Source organism: Microcebus murinus, chromosome 6, assembly GCF_040939455.1.
Source record: "Microcebus murinus isolate Inina chromosome 6, M.murinus_Inina_mat1.0, whole genome shotgun sequence".
Lineage (NCBI taxonomy): Eukaryota > Metazoa > Chordata > Mammalia > Primates > Cheirogaleidae > Microcebus > Microcebus murinus.
This window is the reverse complement of record NC_134109.1, coordinates 68,475,872-68,499,284: the sequence shown is the minus strand read 5'-3', so window position 1 is coordinate 68,499,284 and position 23,413 is coordinate 68,475,872. Positions and strand designations below refer to the sequence as shown.

The following is a 23,413-nucleotide window of genomic DNA, read 5'->3' as shown; positions in this document are numbered from 1 at the left end:
CACAGCTTCACTCAAACTTGCTAAAAAGGGCTTTCATAAACAACTCGAATCTGAAAACTCTGGCAGCTCTCCCCATCCCTCCAGCCCTGGGGGGCTTCAGGAGGGTCTGGGCTGCCCGCCAGCCCCAGGCCGTCCCCAGACTTCGGTGGGGGGTGGGGAGTCAGCACTGCTACCCTTTCCTTCCTGCTTGGTCTCCAGCCCAGAGTTTCCTCAGGCCCCGGCCTCCCTGGGCTCCCCACCCTGCTCTACCTTAACCCTTTCCTCCGAGGGAAGGAGTGGCTGAGGGCTCGGTTCTCCGGGGGACGCCTGGGAGGCAGTGAGGTGGGGAGGGGAGAAAGCTCTGCCCCAAACCTCAAGAGAGGGTCCCTGAAACCAGTCCTCTGCTCCATCTTCTCCCCCTTCCTCCCACGAGGGAAAGGGGAACGTGGAATGAAATTAACTTTGACCCCTGGATGCTGGCTCTGGGCCCAAAACTTGGGTGGAAGGCAGAGGTTTCCAGGACCCTCCCTGCCCCCTCCTCCCCGCCCCGTCTCCCCCTCCCTCCGCCTCCCGCGCCCCTTTAAGCTGCCCAGCAGACGGAGAAAGAGTTCATCCAGGAGGGGCTGGCGGAGCGGCGGCTGGGGAAGTCTGGGGGCGGAGGGAAGGGCGGCGGGAGCCAGACCGTCCCACCCCTAGCTACAACCGCTGGCTGGAAGACCTCGTCGCGGGAGCCGCCGCCGAAAGGGACGGAGCTCGGGAGGGCGGGCGCCCGAGCCGCGGCGGGTGGGTCCGGAGCTGGAGGAAGGGGGCCGAGGCGGGGGCGCGCCGCGGGGCCGAGGGGGCGTGGCTTGGGCTCCTCGGCTGGGGGCTGGGGCGCCTCCGCGCTGGGACCCCGGTGTCACTGTCGTCTCCTTCCTTCCAGGGCGGGCGGGGCAGCCATGCTCCTCTCTGGCGGCGACCCCCCGGCGCAGGAATGGTTCATGGTGCAGACAAAATCGAAGGCTCGGGTGCAGCGGCAGCGGCTGCAAGTGCAGCGCATCTTCAGGGTCAAGCTGAATGCCTTCCAGAGCCGCCCGGACACCCCCTACTTCTGGCTGCAGCTCGAGGGGCCCCGGGAGAACATGGGCAAAGCCAAGGTAAACAGCTTCTCCCCACCCCCACCCATCCCTTCCAGTCAGACCCATCCCTCCCCTGTTCCCGGGGAGAAGGCTGTCGCCAGAGGCCACCCCCACCCCCCACCTGGATCTGGCAGTGGCAGGTACTGGGCCTTCCTCCTGCCTCTCGGGATCTGCAGGCTTGGCTCCTTCCCTACCTCCTCTTTCTCTTTGGTTCCTTCTTTATTTTCTGCCCCACCTTTGCTTATCACCTCTGTCCCTCAAGTGCTCCGAGAAGCCTCCAGGATGTGTGTCCTACCGTGAGCCTTCCATGGCCAGGGACCCAACACCCGCAGCTGCTCCACTTTTCTGTCTGGGGAGCAACTTAAGGCCTGCGTTTCTGTGGCCTCTGCAACACACCTCTTTGTTCTCTACCAAGACTCTAGAGGGCCCAGGTCCTTCTGTCTCCTTTTAAGTCGCCTGAAATCTTGGCTGTCCCTTGGAGCCTCTGAGAGTTAGGACTGGAGGGGCCCTTAAAAGAAGCTTCTAGAGTGATTTTGGCATTTTGCAGATGAAGCATTGGGGACCAGAGAGGGTAAGGGGCCTACCTTAGTGCTCAGGGTGAGGTAGGGGCATGTGGGGGAGGGGGGAGTTGGACTAGAACCAGGGCTCTGGGCTTCCTGCTCCACACACTTGATGCCCCAGGCAGCCTCTTGCAGGGGCTGAGGGTGGGGTGCGCTGTCTGGAAGGCACCAGCCCTTTGAGCTGGGTGGGGATCTGGGAGGCGGACTGTGGGCTTTCAGATGAAAGGGCCTGCTGTGTGGGGCTGGACACTGGACAGGCCAGGTCACAGCATGCCTCTCTCGGCTTCTCTCTCACAAGCTTCTCCTCCACTTGGGCCTCCCAGGTTCCCCTGTCTCCCCAACGTCTACCTCTTCCCTCAGGTTCATTTCTTTTATCTCTCCTGGTGGGAATGCCACAGCCTCCTTCTGCCTCAGACTACCTTCTCCCCCCCCCCCCCTGCAGCGTACATGCCTTCCACTGCTGGGTCTATGCCTATATCCTAATTGATCAAGGCCAGGGGTGGAAGAAGCTCAGTACTTGGCCTGAGGCCCGCAGGCAGGCTTGAAGTTCCTCCCTCAGCCTCTGTTGGGCTGCTGTGTCAGCAGTTTTTCCAAGTTTGACAGAGGTGCTGGAGGAGGGAAGGGTGTCTGCCCAGAGAACAGATGTGCAAGAGCCCTGAGAGTAAGAAGGTTCAGAAGCTGGGATAAGGTAGGTTAGTAAGAGGAGGCTTTGGGGTTCTTAACCTTACTGTTACTATGAAATACAACAGCTTACCCTTTTATGGGACTAGCACTTTCTGAGATGCCCTGCTCCCGAGCTCCTTGCTTAAATCCTGGATTGCTGCTTCAGGGTTCTTCAGGCCATGCATCCTCACATCCCAGGCTCCCATCCAGGCCCTCTTAATGAAACCAGTGGCTCCCCCAATTGCCACTCCAGTCCCCCTATTCCCTTCTGTCTCCCCCTTGGGAAAGGCACTATTGAAAGTAGTAACCTAGTGTAAGGGGATTCTGGGTACCTCCCTTTCTTATTGCAGCGCAGAATGGGCAGAAAGAAGAGATTGTTGGTGATTTGGAGCAGAACTGGAAAGTCGGAAAGAATAGGATTTGTCCCAGGGGTTAAGGGATCTGGGTTTGACATATTGTCACCAAGTTACAGCTGGGATAGAGGGGTGTGGTGGAGAGAGTTTGAGATTGGGGCTTGTTACCTTCTAACTGGGTGACCTGGGTCAAATAATTTACCCTCTCTTGAGCCTCTTTTCTCATCTATAAAATGGAATATAATAATATCCACTTCATGGAGGGGTTGTGAGAGTCAGCTGAAATAATGCATGCTGAATTACTTTTGCAAAATGTGGAGAGCTATCAAGCATAGATGTCAGGTATTATCGTTAATAACTAGCAGTATAACTTTGAGCAAGTCCTTTTCCCTCTCTGAGTCTCAGTCTCGTTGCATATAAAGCGGAAGGCTTGGATCCAATGCTCTCTAAGTTCCGACAGTCTGCAACATGAACATTTTCCGAATGTAGGAATGTCTTGTGGCCTACATACAGAGGTGGTATGGCTGACCCCAGTCCCAGCTGTAGGGATGCAGAATCGGGCACTTTGATAAAGGCTTACTGGACATAGGCCAACTGGCAGAGAGGACTTGAAAGACTGGAGGTTGCAGGATGAGGCCGGGCTGAAAGGGGGCGTGGCTTGTTTGGGTCCGAGGGTAGGCGGGGTCAAGAAGGATACAGGACCCTCTGGAGAAGGGGCTGGGTGTGTTTCTTCATTATATGTGGTTAATTTTCCAGGAACATCTCTGTAAAACTTGAGCGCTTTAAAATTGTTTTGTTGTAGTGGGATTTAACAAAATATTGAAGACATTGCAGTAAATCACATTACCAGGCAGCAAAACAAACACTGGGAGGAGGGGCTGGCCTTTCTGTCCTGAAACCAGCGAGTGGAGAAGAGGGTTTTAGTAACGACCAGAAGAGCCCAGGAACAAGCCTTGCTTAGCCCTTCTGCCCTCCTTGGCAATGACATGAGGATGGGGTTGGTGGCAGAGAGGAGAGGTGATGTGTTGACTTCTCTCCTTTTGGGGGATGATGCAGAGAGGTGACGGAGACCCCAAAGTCAGTGGCGGTGGGAGAGGGTGACTTCTGGAGACTGGGATCTGGAGCTCCAGATCCAGACTTGCTGTCTGGATGTGGGTGTGACTTGCTGACTTCTGGCTTGGCTGTCAGCCAGAAGCCTACCTGCCCCCGTCCCTGCCAGCCCCTGCCAGCGCACTAGCTGTGAGCAGTACCCTGGGAGCTCGTTGTGGTCAGCGGGGTGCTGGAATTGGCTCTTATCCACACGCTATTAAAACTTTAGGAATTTTGTAAGCACGTGGAGAAGTTACAGCCATGGTGAGGGTATTTACACCACAGAAATTGGCAGATGCTACAAATCAGGGCTGCCCCCCACCCCTGGCTGATTGTCAAGCATTTACTGGCACACCTGATTGTGTTGTGGACACTTAATCCTTCTTTTTCCTTAAACTTATTTTTTTTTATCAAAGTAATAACACATTTAAAAAGTTCAATAATTTTTGTTTGTTTTTTCTTTTTTTTTTTTTCTGAAAATTCCAATAATTTTTAAAAAGCTCAGAAGGCAGCATAGTGGTTCCCTGCCCTGTCCCTCTTCAGTACCCGTCCCCATAAACAATATCTGCTCTGGTATTTACACAGTTCCACATTTCTAAAAAAAAATGTAGATACTGATATCTTTTGATTGATCAATTTTAGATGTTATCTTTTTTTACTTTCCATTATTGTATGTGAGCATTTAGCTCCCTTATAGTGCCACTCCCCCTTTCTTCCCAAGATAGTTATATTTCAGTTTTCTATTACATCTATCTTTAGTATTGCCTCATTATACCTATGTACATAGCATTCACATCTAAGCATTGAAGTGTACTACAATGTTGTTTCCTCTCTAATTTTTTAGTTTCACTGAGGTTAAGAACTCCATGCTTTTCAATTTGCTTGTTTTTCTTTGTACTTGTTGCTAATTCTTACAACTTCTCATAGTTTCTAAGTAGTTGTCTACAAGGCCAATCTATCAGTTTAAGGTGTCTTTTGATTTTAAGGTGTTCTTTTGATTCCAGATTTTTTCTTGGAGACATACCTTCCTCTGTCTGGTCAGTTGCTTCCCAGACTGGCACAGCTGTCATCCCAAGACTTCGGTTTGCTGTCATTCTTGGCATCCTTTGCCTTTTTCCTTGTTAAATACCTTGCTTCCCGGACTCCATGTCTTTCCCTTCCTTGAGTGGATGGAGCACATCCATCAGTACTTTTGTCAAGTTAAAAAGATGAAACTACCCTTTGCAGAGGCAAAGGGTATGCTGTTGACTGGTTGACTGCTTTCAGTGTGCTCGTCTCTTGGGTCATACTCTACAGTCTGAACTAGTTGCCTGCTATGATAACAATGGGCATCCTAAAACACTGCCTGGCTCATAGTCAATAGTGATTTGTTGAGTGGATGAGTGAATTCTGAGATTTTTCTTCACTATTATACTGGAGATGGTTTTTGCTTCTTTCCTATGTTGGATCTCCTTTCTTGGTTTCCATCCTTGATTTGCTGGAAAATTGCTCTCCACTGGCTTCCTGAGAAGGGTTTTATAGGAGGAAAAATATTGGGGTTGATGTCCGTGTTGCATATCTGAAGGCTACTTGATTGATAGTTTGGCTGGTACCAAATTATAAATGGAAAATTATTTTCCTTCAGAAATATGAAGGCATTGCTCCATTGACACCTTGGTTTTGAGAAACCTGGATGTATTCTGGTCCATGGTCCTTTGTATAAGATGGGTTTTTTGTCTCTGGAAGTTTGTGGTTTTCCTTAACGTTCTGAGGTCTTCCTGAGAGACCGTTCGAGTGGGTCTGCTTTCATCCACTGTCAGGTGCTCTTGGTCTCATGGGCCCTTCTCCCTGGACCCTTGTGTTATTCAGATCCAGGAAATTTGGGGGAACTATCTTGTTGTGGATTTCTTCCCCTGTGCTTTCTCCCCTGGAACTCCTATTCACATGGTGAGTTTTCTGGAAGGCCTCTACTTTTCTTATTTTTTTTCCTATTTTTTTTGGACAGAGTCTTACTCTGTTTCCTGGGCTACAGTGCCTTAGCATCAGCCTAGCTCACAGCAACCTCAAGCAATTCTGGGTTCAAGCAATCCTTCCGCCTCAGCCTCCCAAGTAGCTGGGACTACAGGCATGCACCACCATGCCCAGATAATTTTTTCTATTTTTTAGTTGTTTGGTTAATTTCTTTCTATTTTTTAGTAGAGACGGGGGTCTCACTCTTGCCCAGGCTGGTCTTGAACTCCTAATCTCGAGCAATTCTCCCACTTCAGCCTCCCAGAGTGCTAGAATTATAGGCACGAGCCACCGTGCCTGGCCTTTTCTCCTATTTTCAAACTATGACTTTTTGCTCTGCTTTCTGAAGATATTCTCAACTTTATTTTCCAACCTTTTTCTTGGGTCTTTCATTTCTGCCATCATATGTTTAATGTCTAAAAGTCACTTATGTTCTCTCTTTAAAAAGAAAATATCCTATTCTTGTTCAGTGTGTACTATTAATAATATTCTCTGTTGTCTCTGTGAGGAGAATAATGATAGTAGTAGACTTTTTGAAGTTTTCTTCTGGCTGCCTAGGTTTTCCTCTTTCAGGTTGCTATTTTGCCCCCTATATAGTTTGGTCTCAGTGTTTCACATTAGAAGTTCTCCTCATGTGCTTTGCATGATGAAGAGTGAAAAGCTGATCAGGGGCTGAGGCTGTGGGCAAAGCTTGTTGATTTTCGGCTTGACTGTACAGAAATTTGAGGGTACTGTCTGTTAGGGAGCCCATGTCATCATCTTTAGGTCTTTGCTCTTGGGACAGCTAGATTTTCTAGAACGTATTTCTCTGTTCTCCAGCCTGAAGGGTCAGAGTCTCGCTGCTAAACCTCTGAATGGGAAGAATGAGTTTCTCTTCATTCAGCTTTCATTGTATACATCATTTGACCCTCCTTTCTTCCTCTACATTTTTGGTATAATACTCACACTCTCTAGTGTCCACCTCTAATCCTAAGACTTTGTTGTTTTCCACTCCCTAGAGAATAAACCTCTAGAGGGTAGGAAGTACTTGCCCAGCGTGTGTGTGTGTGTGTGTGTGTGTGTGTGTGTGTGTGTGTGTGTGTGTTGGGGGTGGTTGGGCCTTTGGATCTAACTGCTCCTCAGAGAACTTGGCCTTTCTCCATGTTCCCCTTCATGCCCAATTCCAGAGTTTCCTGGTGCTGTCATTTTCTGAGCCTTTTGGGTATTCTGTAGTGTAAATGGGGTGGTTCTGGAAAGTAAACAATAAATGATAACTGACTTGGAAGAAAGGAGAATCCTAAGACAGGTGTTAAGTAATAAGGCACCTTAGGAACAGAACAGTATTAAAGTACTTGGTGTTAATGTGTTTATCTAACTTAAAAGTCAACAAAGGTCCTATAGGACATCGGGCAATATATTTTTACAAATACGTGGTTCTTTTTGTGTGCCTTTTACTATTCATCTGTGTCATTTATCCATCCAGTTGTTCCTGCCTCCTCTTTACTTTTTCTCTTCTTGGAAAAATAAAGTCTGGGTGGGCCACAGGCAGAAAAGTTGTGCCCAGGTATTTTCAGGGCTGTAAATGCCTGTTGTTTCCTTATCTTTTCTCACTCCACAGTATAGACAGCATCATGGTTAAGGCCTCAGACTGCAGTCAGAGTGCCTGAGTATCCAGCCTACTATCTGTGTGATCATGGACATGTGGCCTTGCTCATCTAAAATGGGGATAATGGTGATTTTTTTTTATAGAGCCAAGGGAGGAATAAATGAGATAATGTATGTAAAGTCCTCGGCACATAAGTTCTCCGTAAATATTAATTCAGATGTATTCTTTTAAATATTCTCTCAGTTCCTATATATCTTTTAATTAAAGTATTAGACAGTTGATGGAACAACTGTTTCATTAACTGAAAATAAATATTCTAAGGTCTTTGCAGAAAGAGAAAGAAAACCACCATCTCTTTGTTTTCTTTTAAGAGATGGGGTCTCGCTCTGTCATCTAGGCTGGAGTGCAGTGGTCCGATCATAGCTCACTGCAGCCTTGAACTCCTAGGTTTCTGGGCTCAAGTGGTCCTCCTGCCACAGGTTTCCAAGTAGCTAGGACTACAGGCATGTGCCACCACACTTTGCTAATCTTTAATTTTTTTGTAGAGATGGGGTCCTGCTATGTTGCCCAGGCTCATTTTTGTATATGGTTTCCACATCATTGGAGTGTCGGGCACACATGGTGGGGAGTACTTGTTAAGGTCTGTGAGAGTCATCCCACACCTGGTCGACCACCCTTGCTGGGCAATGGAACCAGCTGAGGTTTGAGTGGGAGGGGTTGGCTTGGGATGTCCATCAGGTTTTGTGCTGGTTTGGGACTGATTGAAAGGAGTTAGACCTGGGTGTATTTCAGGGCCTTTGGAGAAGGGATGCAGGTCTGTGGCCTGGGCCAGGTGGAAGAGGTGAGCATAGGCCTGAGCAGGGAGGGATGGCTGGGTACCGAGCAGAGACACTGGGGTAGTCTTCAGGGTGGCTGTTGGAGATCCAAAGTGGAGCATTTTTTTGCTAATGGAACCGTCAGGGGAAAGCAGGAAGAGGGATGACTGTCAAGCCATGGGATGTGGAGGGACATGAGGGTGTGTGCAGTCCATATGGGTTGGTTGATTAAGAGGGAGCACTCCTGGGGCCATGCTGGTGGAACTTGGCCATAGAGCAGAGGAACCCCAATTTCTCCCATCCCAGCCACTGCCAAAGAATGTGTGTGTGAGCCCTGTGAACTTGAGGTCTTGGTCTGCCCAGAGCGGCAGAGGCCTTCCTTCTGGTTAGCCATTGTGTGTATCTGCAGAGTTTCCGTGGACATTAGCCTAGTGGCTTATCTCCTCTTCTGTCCCCTTGGGCAACAGAGTTACTATGATCACAGGTACAGGTTGTGCTACAGACCTTCTGGAGGGAGATTAAGCCAGAATCCCACAGGATTACCCTGTAGTCACTGTGCAGTCAGCCAGAGGAGGTTTCAGACTCAGACAGACATGAATTGTTGTTCTGGCCCAGTCACTCTGTAGCTCCGTGCCCTTGGGCAAGCTGCACAGCCCCCTGAGCCTGCAAAATGGGAACAGGCAGCGCCAGGCATCATCCTAAGCACCTCCTGCTTCCTAACTCACTGAAGCCTCACGGTAGCCTAATGAGGCACAAACTGTTATCATTTCCATGTTACAGATGAGAAAATACAAGCACGGGTGGGGGTGATAAATAACTGGGCCCAGGTCACATATGTTCCTGGCACATGGTGGGTACTCAGTAGTGTGCAACCACTTTCCTGTACCTGCTACACAATTCAGGGATGCCAGAGGAGGACCAGACTTCAGGAGTATCTAGTTTTTTTTTGTTTGTTTTTTTTTTTTTGAGACAGAGTCTCACTTTGTTGCCCAGGCTAGAGTGAGTGCCGTGGTGTCAGCCTAGCTCACAGCAACCTCAATCTCCTGGGCTCAAGTGATCCTCCTGCCTCAGCTTCCCAAGTAGCTGGGACTACAGGCACGCGCCACCATGCCCGGCTAATTTTTTCTATATATATTTTTAGTTGGTCAATTAATTTCTTTCTATTTTTAGTAGAGACACTCAGGGTGGTTTCGAACTCCTGACCTTGAGCAATCCGCCCGCCTCGGCCTCCCAGAGTGCTAGGATTACAGGCATGAGCCACCACGCCCGGCAGGAGTATCTAGTTTTAACCTCCTGTTTTATGGGTGAAGAGACTGAGGCCCTGAGAAGAAGATAAATTTCCCACAATTAACCTAATCGACTGAGGTCAAGTTGGAGCTAGAACCAGGTCCCTGGACTCCAAGCCTGACTTCTTTCCAAGTCCAGGGCCCAGGACTCTCTCCCATGGACACCCACTCCCCACCCAGAGGCCCTGATCTGCCCTCCCCTGCAGCAGAAGGAAGGCCTAGCCATGGTGTCTGTGGGAGAGAGTCCTGGGTCCTTCCTGAAGGTGGGGACCCTCCAGAATAGGGGCCCAGAAAAATCAAAGAGATTAACCAGCCTGAGAGCCACCATATCCCCAATCCCAGCCCAAAGCACATGCCTGCTCACTGTCAGGCCTCTCTTGTTCTGTCAGTGTTCCCTGGGAAGAAATGGGTGTGTGAGGGGCAGGATTGGGGACAGAGCAGCTGGCCACGGGAATCATTTGGCTCATGGGGAGGACACATGCTTAGCGAGGGGCTGGCCTTCTGGGTGGGGTGGGCAGAGCCACTAGCAGGCCCCTACAGGGCTGACTTCCCTGTGCTCTCCCCACTGTGCCCAGGAGTACCTGAAGGGCCTGTGCAGCCCGGAGCTGTGGAAGGAGGTTCGCTACCCGCCGATTCTGCACTGCGCCTTCCTTGGGGCCCAGGGCCTCTTCCTGGACTGCCTCTGCTGGAGCACCCTGGCCTACCTGGTGCCTGGCCCCCCTGGCTCCCTGATGGTGGGAGGGCTGACCGAGTCTTTCGTCATGACCCAGAACTGGCTGGAGGAGCTGGTGGGGCGTCTGCGTTGGGGCCCTGTCCCTCTGCTCACCCCCCGGGGAATCTGGGAGGCCGAGGTGACCCGGGCCTTTGGGGCCCTGGTCTGGATCCGTGGTGACCAGTATGCAGGGGACCTGCTGAAGCTGCCCCCAGCGGTCCAGGAGCTGCTGCTGAGCCTGGTGCGAGATGCTGCGGGCAAGGAGGACATCATCGAGTGGCTCGGCCGCTTCAGCATCTCCGACACCCACTCCGAGCCGGAGGCCCTGATCTGCCCTCCCCTGCAGCAGAAGGAAGGCCCAGCCATGGTGTCCGTGGGAGAAAGTCCTGGGCCCTTGCTAGAGGAGGAGCCCCTCCAGAATGGGAGCCCAGAAAAGTCGAAGAGATTAATCAGCCTGGGAGCCACTGCATCCCTGGTCCCAGTGCAGAGCACACAGCAGGTGGCCACAAGCCAGCTGGTACGGTAAGTTCTTGAAAACCAATCTAGCTTCCCTCACCCTACCCATGCTCCCCCACCCCAAGGAAATAGTGGTAGTTTGGGACCAAAGTGGCCTTCCCATCTTTTCAACAAACTTGGGCTTCCTCCAGGGTTGGTTCCAACGACCAAAACAGTACGGACAGTGCTCAAGAGGACGGGCCTGTGCAAGCCACCAGCAGCCAGGACTCTTCGAACCACACACAACTCTTGTTGCAGCAAAGGAAGGTCCCGAGGGTAGAAGATAAGTTCCCCTTCCAGCCTCCAGTGTCAGCCCTGGGTGTGTGCCCACCCTGGAAGGTCTGGACCCCTGGGCCAGTCCTTGGGCCCTTGTGGCCGGGGACTATTGCTGCTACCTTTTGCAGGATCAATGAGCTGCATTCTCTGCACCTGGCCTGGCTGCTGTCCCAGGCGTGCTTCAATTTCTCCTTCTGGCAGAGATCGCTGGGTCCCATTCAGTTGAAGCTGCCAGGGCAGAATCCTTTGCCCTTAAATCTGGAGTGGAAGCAGAAGGAGCTGACTCCATTGCCCAGTGTGGGAAGCTCAGCTTGCGAACCAGTTAGGGGACTGGGAGGAGAGGTAGCACTGCAGAATTGCCCGAGGCCAGAGACCCCCTCAAAAGTCATGAGTTTATTGGTGGTCCCAGGGGCCTCGGGGGTAGAGGACAAAGGTAGCCCAGGACTTCCTCAGATAGAGCCACCCTTGACCTCTACACCACTACTGCAAATCGGAGGTGAGCCTGGGGATCAAGGTAGTATGCAGTTGGTCTGTAAGGATCTGAAGGAGAGACCCTCTCCTGCGCCGCCCACAGGGCAAGGGAAGCCCATGACAACTCAGTCAGTACCTGAAGCTCAAACAGTGCCTGAAATGCTCAAAGTGCCCGTGGCTACAGCAGTGTCCAAAGCTGAGAACCCACGCCCAACTCAAGGGCTGCCTGCAGCTCCCGAAGTGCCTACAGCCCAGATGACGCCGGCAGCGCACACAGAGCCTGTGGCTCCCGAAGTGCCTTCGGCTCCAACAAGGCCAGCAGCTCAAGTGGTGCCCACAGCTCAAAAAGCAGCTGTGGGTCAACCGGCATCGGCAGGTCAAGTGGTGCCCACGATTCCAAAAACTCCCACAGCTCAGAAGATGCCTGCAGGGAAAACATCCACTGCAAGTCCCAAAACACCCAAAGCTCAAAAAGGATCTGGAGCTAAGAAAAGGTCTACAGCTCCCAAAGCACCTGCAGCTCCCAAAGCATATGCAATCCCCAAAACCTCTAAAGCTACCCAAACGCCTGTAGCTCAGAAGGCGTCCACAGGTGCAGGGTCAGTCTTGGATGTGGCCAAACTTCTAAGTGAGGTCCAGCTCTCATCAAGGGGTAGTGCCTCCTTACCGAAGGGTCAGGGGGAGGCTGGAGGAAGGCAGGGTCCCCAGCCCAGCAGCACCTCGGCCCTTGGCAGTAAACACAGCTTTCAGATGGAAGGGCTTCTGGGGGCTCCTTGGGAGGGGGCCCCGAGGCAGTCGCCTCGCCACCCACAGGCGAACAGCACAGTGACCAGCTTCCAGAGGTACCATGAGGCCTTGAATACACCCTTCGAGCTGAACCTGTCAGAGGAACCTGGGAACCAGGGGTTGCGGCGAGTGGTCATTGACGGCAGCAGCGTGGCCATGGTGTGAGTAGCCACGGGCATGGGGTGGGCTGGGGGTGCTGGAGAGCTGGGGGGGTGTCCCTGGGGGGTGGAGTGTGGGTATCCCTTCCTGACCTTCATGTGGGTGACACGGGGAAAAGGTGGAGGGGAAGTGGCCCCGTTGAGTGGCTATTGCATGCCAGGTGGTGTGCGTTGAACCCTCATGGTGGCCGTGCGAAGGTAGCTTTCTGTTCTCCCTCTTTGATGGATTTGGAAACAGGCCCAGAGGTGAGGAATCTTATGCAAGGTCCCTGAGCCAGCAAGGGGCCCAGCTGGCCTTTGGGTCAGATCTGTCCACTGCCAAGGCCCGTGATCTTCCCAGGCCGGCTCTTAAACTTTTAGCCCAAACTTCAAGGGCACAGATCCCCACTGAAGCTTTTCCTGGCTGTGCTGGCTCTTAGAGATTTCCCTCCCTGCTATGTAGAGATGTTAACATAAATACATGCAAACTGCTTACTGTGACACACGGTAGTTACCTGTGCTGAGCACACTCCCAGCGCACAGTAAGCGGTCAGTGAATCTTTGTTTGCTTTCATGTCATGAGCTCTTTGCGTGTAGGGGCTGATTTCCTCCTCTTGCCCTCGATGCCCCTACACGTGTGTACACACACGCAGTGTCTGGCAGCGTCCTGCACCCAGCAGGTGCTCTCAGAATGTCTGAGGATGGAGGGAAGGGAGAAGGGGATCGTTGGTGTCTCGGTACCTGCTTGCTGCCCCAGGCTGGCTGGGGTGGGGGGTGGGGGTCAAGAAGAGCCATTCCTGTCTCGCGTCCCCACAGCCATGGCCTCCAGCACTTCTTCTCCTGCCGAGGCATTGCCATGGCAGTGCAGTTTTTCTGGAACCGGGGACACCGAGAGGTCACTGTGTTTGTACCCACCTGGCAGCTGAAGAAGAACCGGAGGGTGAGAGGTGAGGTGCCCGTTGCCTGCCCAGCCTCTCCAGGGTCACCAGGCTGTCTTCTCCCTGCCTTGCTGGCCCGACCCTCTGCCACCCCACTGTGGCCTTTTCCACTTAGCCCTTCCTCCGACATCTCCGTCTTCTGCCTTTCACTCCCAGAGAGCCACTTTCTGACGCAGCTACACTCACTCAAGATGCTTTCCATCACTCCCTCCCAGCTCGAGAATGGCAAGAAGATCACCACCTACGATTACAGGTGTGTGGGCCGATTACAGGTGTGCGGGCCGCAGGCCTTCCTGCTGCAGGGCACAGCGGGTTGGGCCTGGTGGGTGTGTCAGGTAGAGTCCTGCCCCATCCTCTGTAGGGAAGTGGAGGCCAGCATGTCAGGGGGATGAAGGGGGGGGCAGGCCCTCCGCAGGCAGAGGGAAGGACACCAGTGAGGAGAGGGCTCGAGGTTGGCTCTACTGAAGCCCCAAGGGACTGATTTGGGGACTCTGGAGCGCCATTTCCCTAGTTAACAGGCTTCCTTCCCCAACGGCCTGTTGGCTGACACCCACTGCTTTGGATTGACTCCTCATGGTTTGAGTGTCAGAGGTACCCCAGACTTTTGGGTGTCAGTTTGGGTTGAAGTTCATGTCTCCAGGAACTGCTTAAGGCTTTTCCTCCTGCTAAGCTCCAGCACTGGGGAGGTACGTGTGTGGGTGTGTGTAGAGGGAGCCCTGGGCAGGGATCTGGGGATGGAGAGGACTGCTCCACCGAAACCCCGAGTGCCTGCCTGTTTGTAAGTCCTAAGCACTCACTCCCCAGAAGGGCTGTGGGACCAGTGTGCACAGGGCAGCCTGTGACTCTGCCTTTTAGGGGCAGGGAAGACCCTGCCATAGTCGCTGGTCCTGGGCTGGAGTTGATGCCCGGCCGACAGAGGTCTTAGCTTCACTTAGGCACCTCCATGCCAGGCAGGGAGAAGTTCCATTTTCCCCACTTTCCCCAAGACTTGGCACCCACCCAGATTTCAGGCCTGGGAAGGGCTGGTCAGGGCAGCTCAGGCATCCCTTCTTGTAGAGCTAGTCCCCTGGGTAAAGTCTTTAAGTGCCTCTAAATTCAGGCCTGGGTTTGAAGGAAAATGGCTTTCCTGCGGAAGTCCCCTCTGCTGGGCACTTGTGGAATAGCATGCTTGGGCTAGCCGGATACAAATCTTCCAGGATCCTGGGAAGTAGGTAGCCCTTGCTTTCTTTTCTGGTCACAGCCCTCTTTAGAGGAGAGGTGACCCTTGGAAAAATGAATTTATTTATTCAGGTGTGTGTTTTGTATATGTGGACATACATATGTATGTATGTCTTGGCATGTATATGAATGTTGTGCATTGGTGAAGAATTATAATGGAGTATTTGTATGTATGCTGTGCTGTGTGGCAGGCACCGAGCTAGACACATAAATGCATTATCTCATTCAGTTTAATCTTTTTTTTTTTTTTTTTTTAGTCAGAGTCTCACTTTGTTGCCCAGGCTAGAGTGAGTGCCGTGGAGGCAGCCTAGCTCACAGCAACCTCAAACTCCTGGGCTCAAGCGATCCTCCTGTCTCAGCCTCCCGAGTGGCTGGGACTACAGGCATGCGCCACCATGCCCGGCTAATTTTTTGTGTATATTTTTAGTTGGCCAATTAATTTCTTTCCATTTATAGTAGAGACGGGGTCTCACTCTTGCTCAGGCTGGTTTCGAACTCCTGACCTCGAGCAATCCGCCCGCCTCGGCCTCCCAGAGAGCTAGGACTACAGGCGTGAGCCACCGCGCCTAGCCTCATTCAGTTTAATCTTTAAAGCAATATGGGGTAGATATTTTATCCCTGATTTGCAAGATGGAAAACCTGAGTCAGTAGATAGGCAAGTGTGAATGTGGACGAGTATGTGGGTTTCTGTGTGCATGTGTGTGTGTGCCTATGTGTGTAATAGGGGTGTGTGTTTGTATATACAGTTGGGGGTGTGTGCATCCAAGTTCACCCTTCCGGGGGCTATTGGTGATGGCTGCACAGAGGAGGGGATGGGCTCTGGGGTCCTGGCTCCCTGACTAGGAAGGGCAGTCTTTTTGTCTGACACATTTCAATGTGAAGCTACAAGTTCATTTTCCCAGAGGACCCAGGAAATGAGGGGCTGGTTACTGGTCGTTAGTGACTGCCCCTCTCCCCGCAGGTTCATGGTAAAGCTGGCAGAGGAGACAGATGGCATCATCGTGACCAATGAGCAGATTCACATCCTGATGAACAATTCCAAGAAACTGCTGATCAAAGATCGGTAAGGCTTCTCCCAGAGGCTTGAGCCATTCCTTCCCCTTGCATGTTGGGCAGCCCTGGCAGGGGAGAGGCTGGGCCAGAGAAAGGGGCTTCGGGGCAGTGCTCACTGGCGCCTGTGGAGATGTGGGCCTCAGCCCCTGCGAGATGCCAGGTGGCCATGGGGCTTATCTGTGACTGTGCCTCTTCTCTCCCGGGTCCAGCCTGCTGCCGTTCACCTTTGCGGGGAATCTCTTCATGGTGCCAGATGACCCCCTGGGCCGTGACGGCCCCACCTTAGATGAGTTTCTGAGGAAGCCAAACAGGTAATAGGTCAGGCCTCCCAGGCCCTCCTGGGACTGACCAGAAATTTCCCTTAGTGTTGTCCAACATTTGTCTGGTGCTTAATAATGAACAGAGAGTGATTTGGCTTTTTATATTTTTCTATGCTTCTCCCACGTTTATGCATCCATTAAGCACTTACAGCAGTTTTAACATTTTACACACATGCTTTAGTACTATACGTATCCTTCCACAACTGGGATTTGGGCTCAATGTTTTATTAGTTTTTTAGATGTATGCCATGCTCATTCATGTAGCTCACTTTGATGGCCATGTCGTGTTCCATTACATGAGGACCCCACAGATGTATCTGTCCTGTTGTTGAGAGCCATTTGGCTATTTCCATTTCATGCTGTTGGTGCTAATACTGCAGTGAACAGCTCATTCTTGTTTCTTTGTGTCCAAGGCGAGTTGTGTCCAGAGTTTATATACCAAGTAGGACTTTTTCCATATTTATTATCTCATTTGAACCTCACAACTTGAGTTAGACCTAAATGACCACTACCCTCATTTTATAGTTGAGGAATCTGAGATGCAAGTGACTATTCCAAGGTTACATTTCTGGTGCCAGCAGAACTGGTTTGCAGTGACTCAGATCCTCTGGTCCCCACCACTTCTGAGCCACCTCCCTGTCCACCCTCCAGTTCCCTATGCCCAGCAGGGCACCTTGGCCCCAGGACCTTCTGGGCACAGCACTGTTTCCTGGGCCAGATCCCCCAGTCTCATCTTACTAGTTTGGAAAAAAGTGATGTGGACAAGGTTTGTCTGTTGTGTCCTCTCAAGTCCCTTGCCAGGCTTTCCTTCTGTTTGTTGACCTCCCTCTGGATTGCTCATCCTGCAGTCAGGATGGAAGTCACCAGTCATCTCTTATAAACTGTTGGCCTAAGACTGGCTTAAGTGTCACTTGGTCAGTGAGGTTTGATCTGATGAGCCTCTAGTGCATAGATGACTCTATACTTAAGGGTTGGCACATGCAGGATGTGGGGAAGCCTTTGTGGCCCAGCCTAGCTGAGCCTGTGCCTTGCAGCAGGTGGGCACTTGGCCTGGTCTCAGGACACTTAGGAATGGGCGAGGCTCTGTGGGGTTTCCACAGATGCAGCTTTCCCTGGAATGACCTGTCGGGTGGGGCTGCCCCCTCCCTCTTCCATCTCATCTGGTGTAGGTTGGACACCGACATTGGCAACTTCCTGAAGGTGTGGAAGACCCTTCCTCCCAGCTCAGCCAGCGCCTCCAAGCTGAGTGAAGATGCTGACCCTAAGCCCGTGGAGAGCCCGCCCAGGATGGAGGAAGTCAGGGAGAAGGAGGAGAGGCAGGACGAGGAGCAGAAAGAGGGGCAGGGGATGCAGGAGATGCAGGAGATGCAGGAGATGGCCGAGATGGCCGAGGAGGATGACCTTGACTCTTCCCTAGCGTCGGTGTTCGGAGTAGAATGCCCTTCCTTTTCGGAGGAAATCCTCCAGTGCCTCAGCCTCCACGACCCCGCCGACACAGCCCTAGACATCGATCTCTTGCCAGGGGTGGCTGCTCCCCACCTGGGCATCCCCTGGGATGGGAAGGCTCCCTGCCAGCAGGTTCTCACCCACCTGGCCCAGCTAACTGTTCCCAGCAACTTCACCGCACTCTCCTTCTTTGTGGGGTTCATGGACTCCCACCAGGAGGTCATCCCTGACTACGAAGCCCTGGTGGGCCCCCTGCACAGCCTCCTCAAGCAGAAGCCAGACTGGCAGTGGGACTGGGAGCACGAGAAGGCCTTCCTGGCCCTGAAGCGGGCTCTGGTGTCCGCCCTCTGCCTGACAGCCCCCAACCCACAGCTGCCCTTCCTCCTGGAGGTGACGGTGAGCCAGGTGGCCCTGACGGCCATCCTCCAGCAGGAGCACTCAGGGCAGAGGCACCCCGTAGCCTATACCTCAAAGCCCCTCCTCCCTGATGAGGACAGCGAGGGCCCCCAGTCCGGGGGAGACAGCCCCTATGCCGTGGCCTGGGCCCTCAAGCACTTTTCCCACTGTATCGGAGACACCCCGGTGGTCCTGGACCTTGCCTATGCCTCCCGAACCTCTGTGGACCCAGAGGCACCGGAGGGGCGCAGGGTTTCCAAAGCTTGGTTGATCCGATGGTCCCTCTTGGTACAGGACAAAGGCAAGAGGGCCCTGGAGTTGACCCTTCTCCAGGGGCTGCTGAGGGAAAACCAACTGCTGATGCCTGCTTCCTCAATGCCTCGTTTCTTCCAGGTTCTGCCCCCTTTTTCCGATCTGTCCACTTTTGTCTGTATCCACATGTCGGGCTATTGCTTCTATCGTGAGGATGAGTGGTGTGCCGGCTTTGGTCTCTATGTCCTGTCTCCTACCAGCCCCCCTGTCTCTCTTTCCTTCTCCTGCTCCCCTTACACACCAACCTACGCCCACCTGGCAGCTGTGGCCTGTGGCCTGGAGCGCTTTGGCCAGTCCCAGCTCCCAGTGGTTTTCCTCACTCACTGCAACTGGATCTTCAGCATCCTCTGGGAGCTCCTGCCCCTCTGGAGGGCTCGGGGCTTCCTGTCCTCCGATGGAGCCCCGCTGCCTCACCCGAGCCTGCTCTCCTACATCATATCCCTCACCTCTGGCCTCTCATCCCCCCCATTTATCTACCGGACCTCCTACCGGGGCTCTCTGTTTGCTGTGACAGTGGACACCCTGGCCAAGCAGGGTGCCCAGGGGGGTGGGGAGTGGTGGAGTTTGCCAGAGGATGTGCCAGTCCCTCTAGTGACTCCACATACCTTGGGCAGGAGGCCCAACTTGCTGGCATTGCAGCTGAGTGACAGCATCCTGGCTGATATCATCGCCAAGCTGCAGGCTGGGCAGAAACCGCCCAACTCCTCGCCCTTCAGTTCTGCCTTTAACTCACTCAGCCTCGACAAGGAGAGTGGCCTGCTTATGTTCAAGGGAGATAAGCAGCCCATGGTCTGGGTGGTCCCGAGGCAGCTCCGGAGAAACCTGATTTTCTCTGTCCATGACGTCCCCTTGGGGGCCCACCAGAGGCCTGAGGAGACCTACAAGAAGTTGCGGTTGCTGGGGTGGTGGCCCGGGATGCAGGAGCACGTGAAACAGTACTGCAGGAGCTGCTTGTACTGCATCCCCCGAAATCTCATAGGCAGCGAGTTGAAGGTTATCGAGTCCGTGTGGCCCCTCAGGTCGACTGCCCCTTGGTCGAGCCTGCAGATCGAGGTGGTGGGGCCGATCACCGTAAGTGAGGAGGGCCACAAGCATGTGCTTATTGTGGCCGACCCCAACACCAGGTGGGTGGAGGCGTTCCCACTGAAGCCCTACACGCACAAGGCCGTGGCCCAGGTGCTGCTTCAGCATGTGTTTGCAAGGTGGGGTGTTCCCATGAGGCTGGAGGCAGCCCAGGGCCCCCAGTTTGCCCGGCATGTCCTCGTGAGCTGCGGGCTGGCCTTGGGAGCCCAGGTGACCTCCCTGAGTAGAAATCTCCAGTTCCCCTGCCTGACGAGCTCAGACGCCTACTGGGAATTCAAGAGGGCCCTCAAGGAGTTCATCTTCCTGCATGGCAAGAAGTGGGCCGCCTCCCTGCCTTTGCTACACCTGGCCTTCAGGGCCTCCTCCGCCGACGCCTCGCCATTCCGGGTCGTGACTGGGGGCGAGGTGAGGCTGGCCGAGCCCCTGTGGTGGGAGATGAGCAGTGCAAACATTGAAGGGCTCAAGATGGACATCTTCCTGCTGCAGCTGGTTAGGGAGCTGCTGGAGCTCCACTGGAGGGTGGCCGACAAGGCGGAAGAGAAGGCCGAGAACAGGCGTTTCAAGCGGGAGAGCCAGGAGAAGGAGTGGAACGTGGGTGACCAAGTCCTCTTGCTGTCCCTTCCCAGGAATGGTAGCAGTGCCAAATGGGTGGGTCCCTTCTACATCGGCGACCGGCTGAGCTTGTCTCTGTACAGAGTGTGGGGTTTCCCGACTCCAGAGAAGCTGGGGTGCGTCTATCCCAGCAGTCTGATGAAGGCCTTTGCCAAGAGTGGCACACCCCTGTCCTTCAAGGTCTTGGAGCAGTGAACGGGAGCAGTGGGGGAGCACCACCCCGGGGGTCCTGGGTTTCTGCTGCTAGGCCTCCCCCTGCCCTGCAGTGCTCTCAGCCCTTGGGGGCCCTCAGTCGTGCCTTTTGTAGAGAAGCTGCTTCGTGAAGCTTTGCTGAATTGCCTTGAACTAGGGACCAGTGTCCCTATGGAAACATCCCCAGTTTGGGATATTTGGAGAATTTGCCAAAGGCTGTCAGATATACCCTGGCAGTTCTACACTGGGGACTGGGAAGCCCACCTACTAAGGCCAGGCTCAGTGTCTTTTCCCCAAGTATCCTCTTCCCCCTCCACACACACGCAGGTGTGCAATGGTGTGTGCACCCTCCCGTCCCCTTCCCCGACTTAGTGTCTTAACCATGAGACAGTGTGGCTCCAGACCTCAGAATTAGAACCACAGTCCTCTCCGAAACAGAAACCTCGAATGTGGGCTCCTTCCCCCAGACTGTTCATCTGGGGACCCTTTGCCCTTAGAGTTGTCACAGCTCATGTGGGCCGGGGGGAGGCAACTGTCCCCTCAGTCTCACAGTCAGTTTTCTTAAGCCAGCCAAGCACAGCCTGCCCAGCTGTCAAGGAAGGGCTGGCCATCCTCCTGGGCCTTGAGGGCAGTGGCTTGGAGTGGGAGGACGGCCAGCCACGAGCCACCCACTTGTCAGCATGGGTGATTGGGGGGGTGGGGGGAGGGGAAATGAGTTGCCTACCTCATTTGACTCCAGCCAATGGAGACAACTCCTACCCCCTGTTTTGGTGGTGTTGACCTCATAGGAATCAAGGATCTTGATGCCAAGTGTGGCATCTCTACCTGAAGAGCTGCTTCTACTAGACCAAGGGGCCCTGGCCCCTGTTTTGGGGGGAGGGCGTCTGCAATGAGAGCCTGGCATAGCGCAAGTTGTTGGCATGGCTCTGCCTCCCAACCCCCATCCCAAAGCCCACAGCCCTCTGCCCCTTCCACTTCCACCGCACCCCAGACCCTGGGCCCTACAGAGTGTGTGATTGCTTTGTCTGGATCACCCCCCAGTACTTGGATCTGCCTTCCGTGAGAGCAAAACCCAGGATCCCTCACAGCCATTCTCTGCCATGAGAGTGAGTTTCTTGTAGGTGTGTGCACTTACCTTCACCCCTCTGAATTGCTGCCACTGTGGGACACGCAGGCTCAGGTAAGGGCCGGCCTGTGTCGCTGGCTAGGCTGCTGCGTAGTTTCATTTCTCCAGAAGCTGGGTCAGTCTCCTGGCCTAGCTCAGGTTGCCAGAACACTTGGCTCTCCAGAGTGCTAGAGCCAAAGGAGAACTTGCCATCAAGTCCAAATTGCTTGTTTTACAGCAAAGAGGCCCACAGAGGGAAAGCGACTTGCCCAAAGTCACACAGCTAGTTGGTGGCCAAGCTTCCTGACTCCCGCGCCCAAGAAAAGCGTTCTGGCAACATGCTTAAGTTAGAGAATCCTTTGAGATACTTGTACCCCCATTCCTTCCTATTCCCTGTTTCCTGAATCTTATAGACAACTACCTGGATGTTGCCTTTAAACCATTTCCAGCTGTTAACCCTGTCTAGGAAAGAATGATTGGGTGAAGCTGAGAAGATGAAAGGTGAGCTGTGGAGTTTGTAGCAGCTATTCTTTCCTCCTCCTCCCCTGCCCTTCACTTCCTCTTCCTGCTCCCCCTGTAATGGGATGTGTAACCTCACCCTTCCTCCCTGGTGCCATACACGTTCCTCCTGTTCACTACATTTATGATCTTATAACCTCCTTTTAAGTGAAATTGTTTTTCATTTGATTTGTCAATAAACGAATCAAACTGGAGCCGATGTACAGTTCTTTTTCAAGCTTCAGGCTTAATTATGGGAGGGTGGGGGCAATTGTGGCTGCTATTTGTTTCCCAGACAGACTTGCAGGTTTTAAGGTCTGGATCATCTGGCCCAAGCTCTTCTTGTACAGATGAGGAGACCAGGGTGCAGAGTGATGCTTAAGGGCCCACAGCTGGTTCATGGCAGAGCTGGAAGGACAGCCCTGGCTCTGGACTTCCAAGCTCGTGTCCTTTCTACTCCATGTCTTGGAAGTGGGCAGGGTGGGGTGGGCACGAAAATGAATGATGCTTGGCTCTGGAGAATGGCGTTAGTGCCGAAACAGCTTAGCTCTATTAGAAACATGACGGACCTAGGTTTGGACACTTAACTCTGTGTTTGCTACCTATGCAGCCTGTTTCCTGAGGCCTCGGTTTCCCCATCTGTAAAATGCAGGGCAATAATTCCTAACGTATGGGATATTTTGAGGATTACATGAAATAATCTGTGTGAAGAGGCTGGCGCAGTGCTGGGGGGGGGGGTAGGCCTTATTACATGCTAGCTGACATTACTCTTCTACCTGCCTCGGGACGCTTGCTGTCATCCCTCCCGCAGGCTCAGAGTCCCAACTCTGGCGGAGCTTTCTGACTTTATGCCTCTGCTTTTTGCAGCCGTTCTTACCTGCCCAGACTCTATGGGGTGGCAGGAGGGAAATGTCCTTTCTGAGAACTTTCCAGTTCATGTGCACACCATTGTTCATTATAGGGCACCTACTATGTGCCAGACTCTGTCTAGGTGTGGGATGGATAACAGGTAATGTGAGTGACGTGGTCTCTACCCCTTTGGATCACACAGTCAGACAGTTCAGCCAACAGGTACAGTACAGGGTGGTAAGGAAAACAGCATGGCCTAGAAGCCCATGATGCAGGGGCCTGGGTCTCACTCACATGTCACTTGAGAGGTCTTCCCTGAGCCCCTTCACCAAAAGTAATACATACGCTCTTAGTACAGGTTAGCGAGTGAAAGTTTCAGAACTCTAAAGTGGAAGCCTCATCAGAAAGGTGGCTTGGCAAAATCCTTTTATTTTCTTCTCTAGATTACTTTAAGCAACAGATTTTACCCACACTGGCTTCTGAGCCCTCTGCTGGTAAGATTTTTCTTCTTTGCTGTTGAACAATCTACGAGGTCTGAGCAGAGATTTGAGATTCCTTCTATTTTTGGATGGGTTTGTCCACAGTCCTGCACCAGGGTCACTGTAGACTACCAGTTACTGCTTCTCTTGTTTACATGCACCACAATTTTTCCTTCTCATTTGGGGCGCTGGCAGGTGGCTTCCCAAACATCTACCAGAGAAATTACAAAGCAGCCAGTATACAGACACCCCCATGACATAATGCAAACTATAAAGATAGAGAACATCCCGTTCCTACGTGAAAACTTACTTAAATTATCTGGTGAGGCTGGGACCACCTAAGCCTTGTTATACATTGCTCTCCTAGCAGTGACTCACTAAGTCTGCGTTCATGAATAAAAGTGAACGCACCTGGAAGACAGAAACATCATAACCGGTAAATGGCTACAGTAAAACAAAACAAACATCCTACTTGCTTTTTAAAGATTGTCCAAGAATCCCTGGAACATGCACAAGTTTTAATTGGTTTATTAATTCATATGGTGATGGTAATTTACATATATTGAGCACTGCCAGGTACTGTTCTAAGTGCTTTCCA

General features: G+C 52.7%; 1 protein-coding gene across 1 annotated transcript; it reads left to right on the top strand.

Annotated features, from left to right (window-relative positions):
- The first annotated feature begins 649 nt into the window (after positions 1 to 649).
- Positions 650 to 21,702, top strand: NYNRIN (NYN domain and retroviral integrase containing). Its single transcript, XM_012756023.3, has 9 exons — positions 650 to 762; positions 902 to 1,115; positions 10,013 to 10,671; positions 10,797 to 12,338; positions 13,131 to 13,261; positions 13,409 to 13,505; positions 15,432 to 15,533; positions 15,733 to 15,834; positions 17,013 to 21,702. The coding sequence occupies exons 2-9, from the start codon at positions 918 to 920 to the stop codon at positions 19,885 to 19,887; spliced, it is 5,706 nt and encodes a 1,901-aa protein (XP_012611477.2). The 5' UTR covers positions 650 to 762; positions 902 to 917; the 3' UTR covers positions 19,888 to 21,702.
- The last annotated feature ends 1,711 nt before the right edge of the window (positions 21,703 to 23,413 follow it).

Coding starts and splice junctions, on each gene's coding strand:
- NYNRIN (XM_012756023.3), top strand. CDS start 918: ATGCTCCTCTCTGGCGGCGACCCCCCGGCGCAGGAATGGTTCATGGTG. Junction 10,672..10,796: donor GCCACAAGCCAGCTGGTACG/GTAAGTTCTTGA, acceptor GGCTTCCTCCAG/GGTTGGTTCCAACGACCAAA. Junction 15,835..17,012: donor TTTCTGAGGAAGCCAAACAG/GTAATAGGTCAG, acceptor CATCTGGTGTAG/GTTGGACACCGACATTGGCA.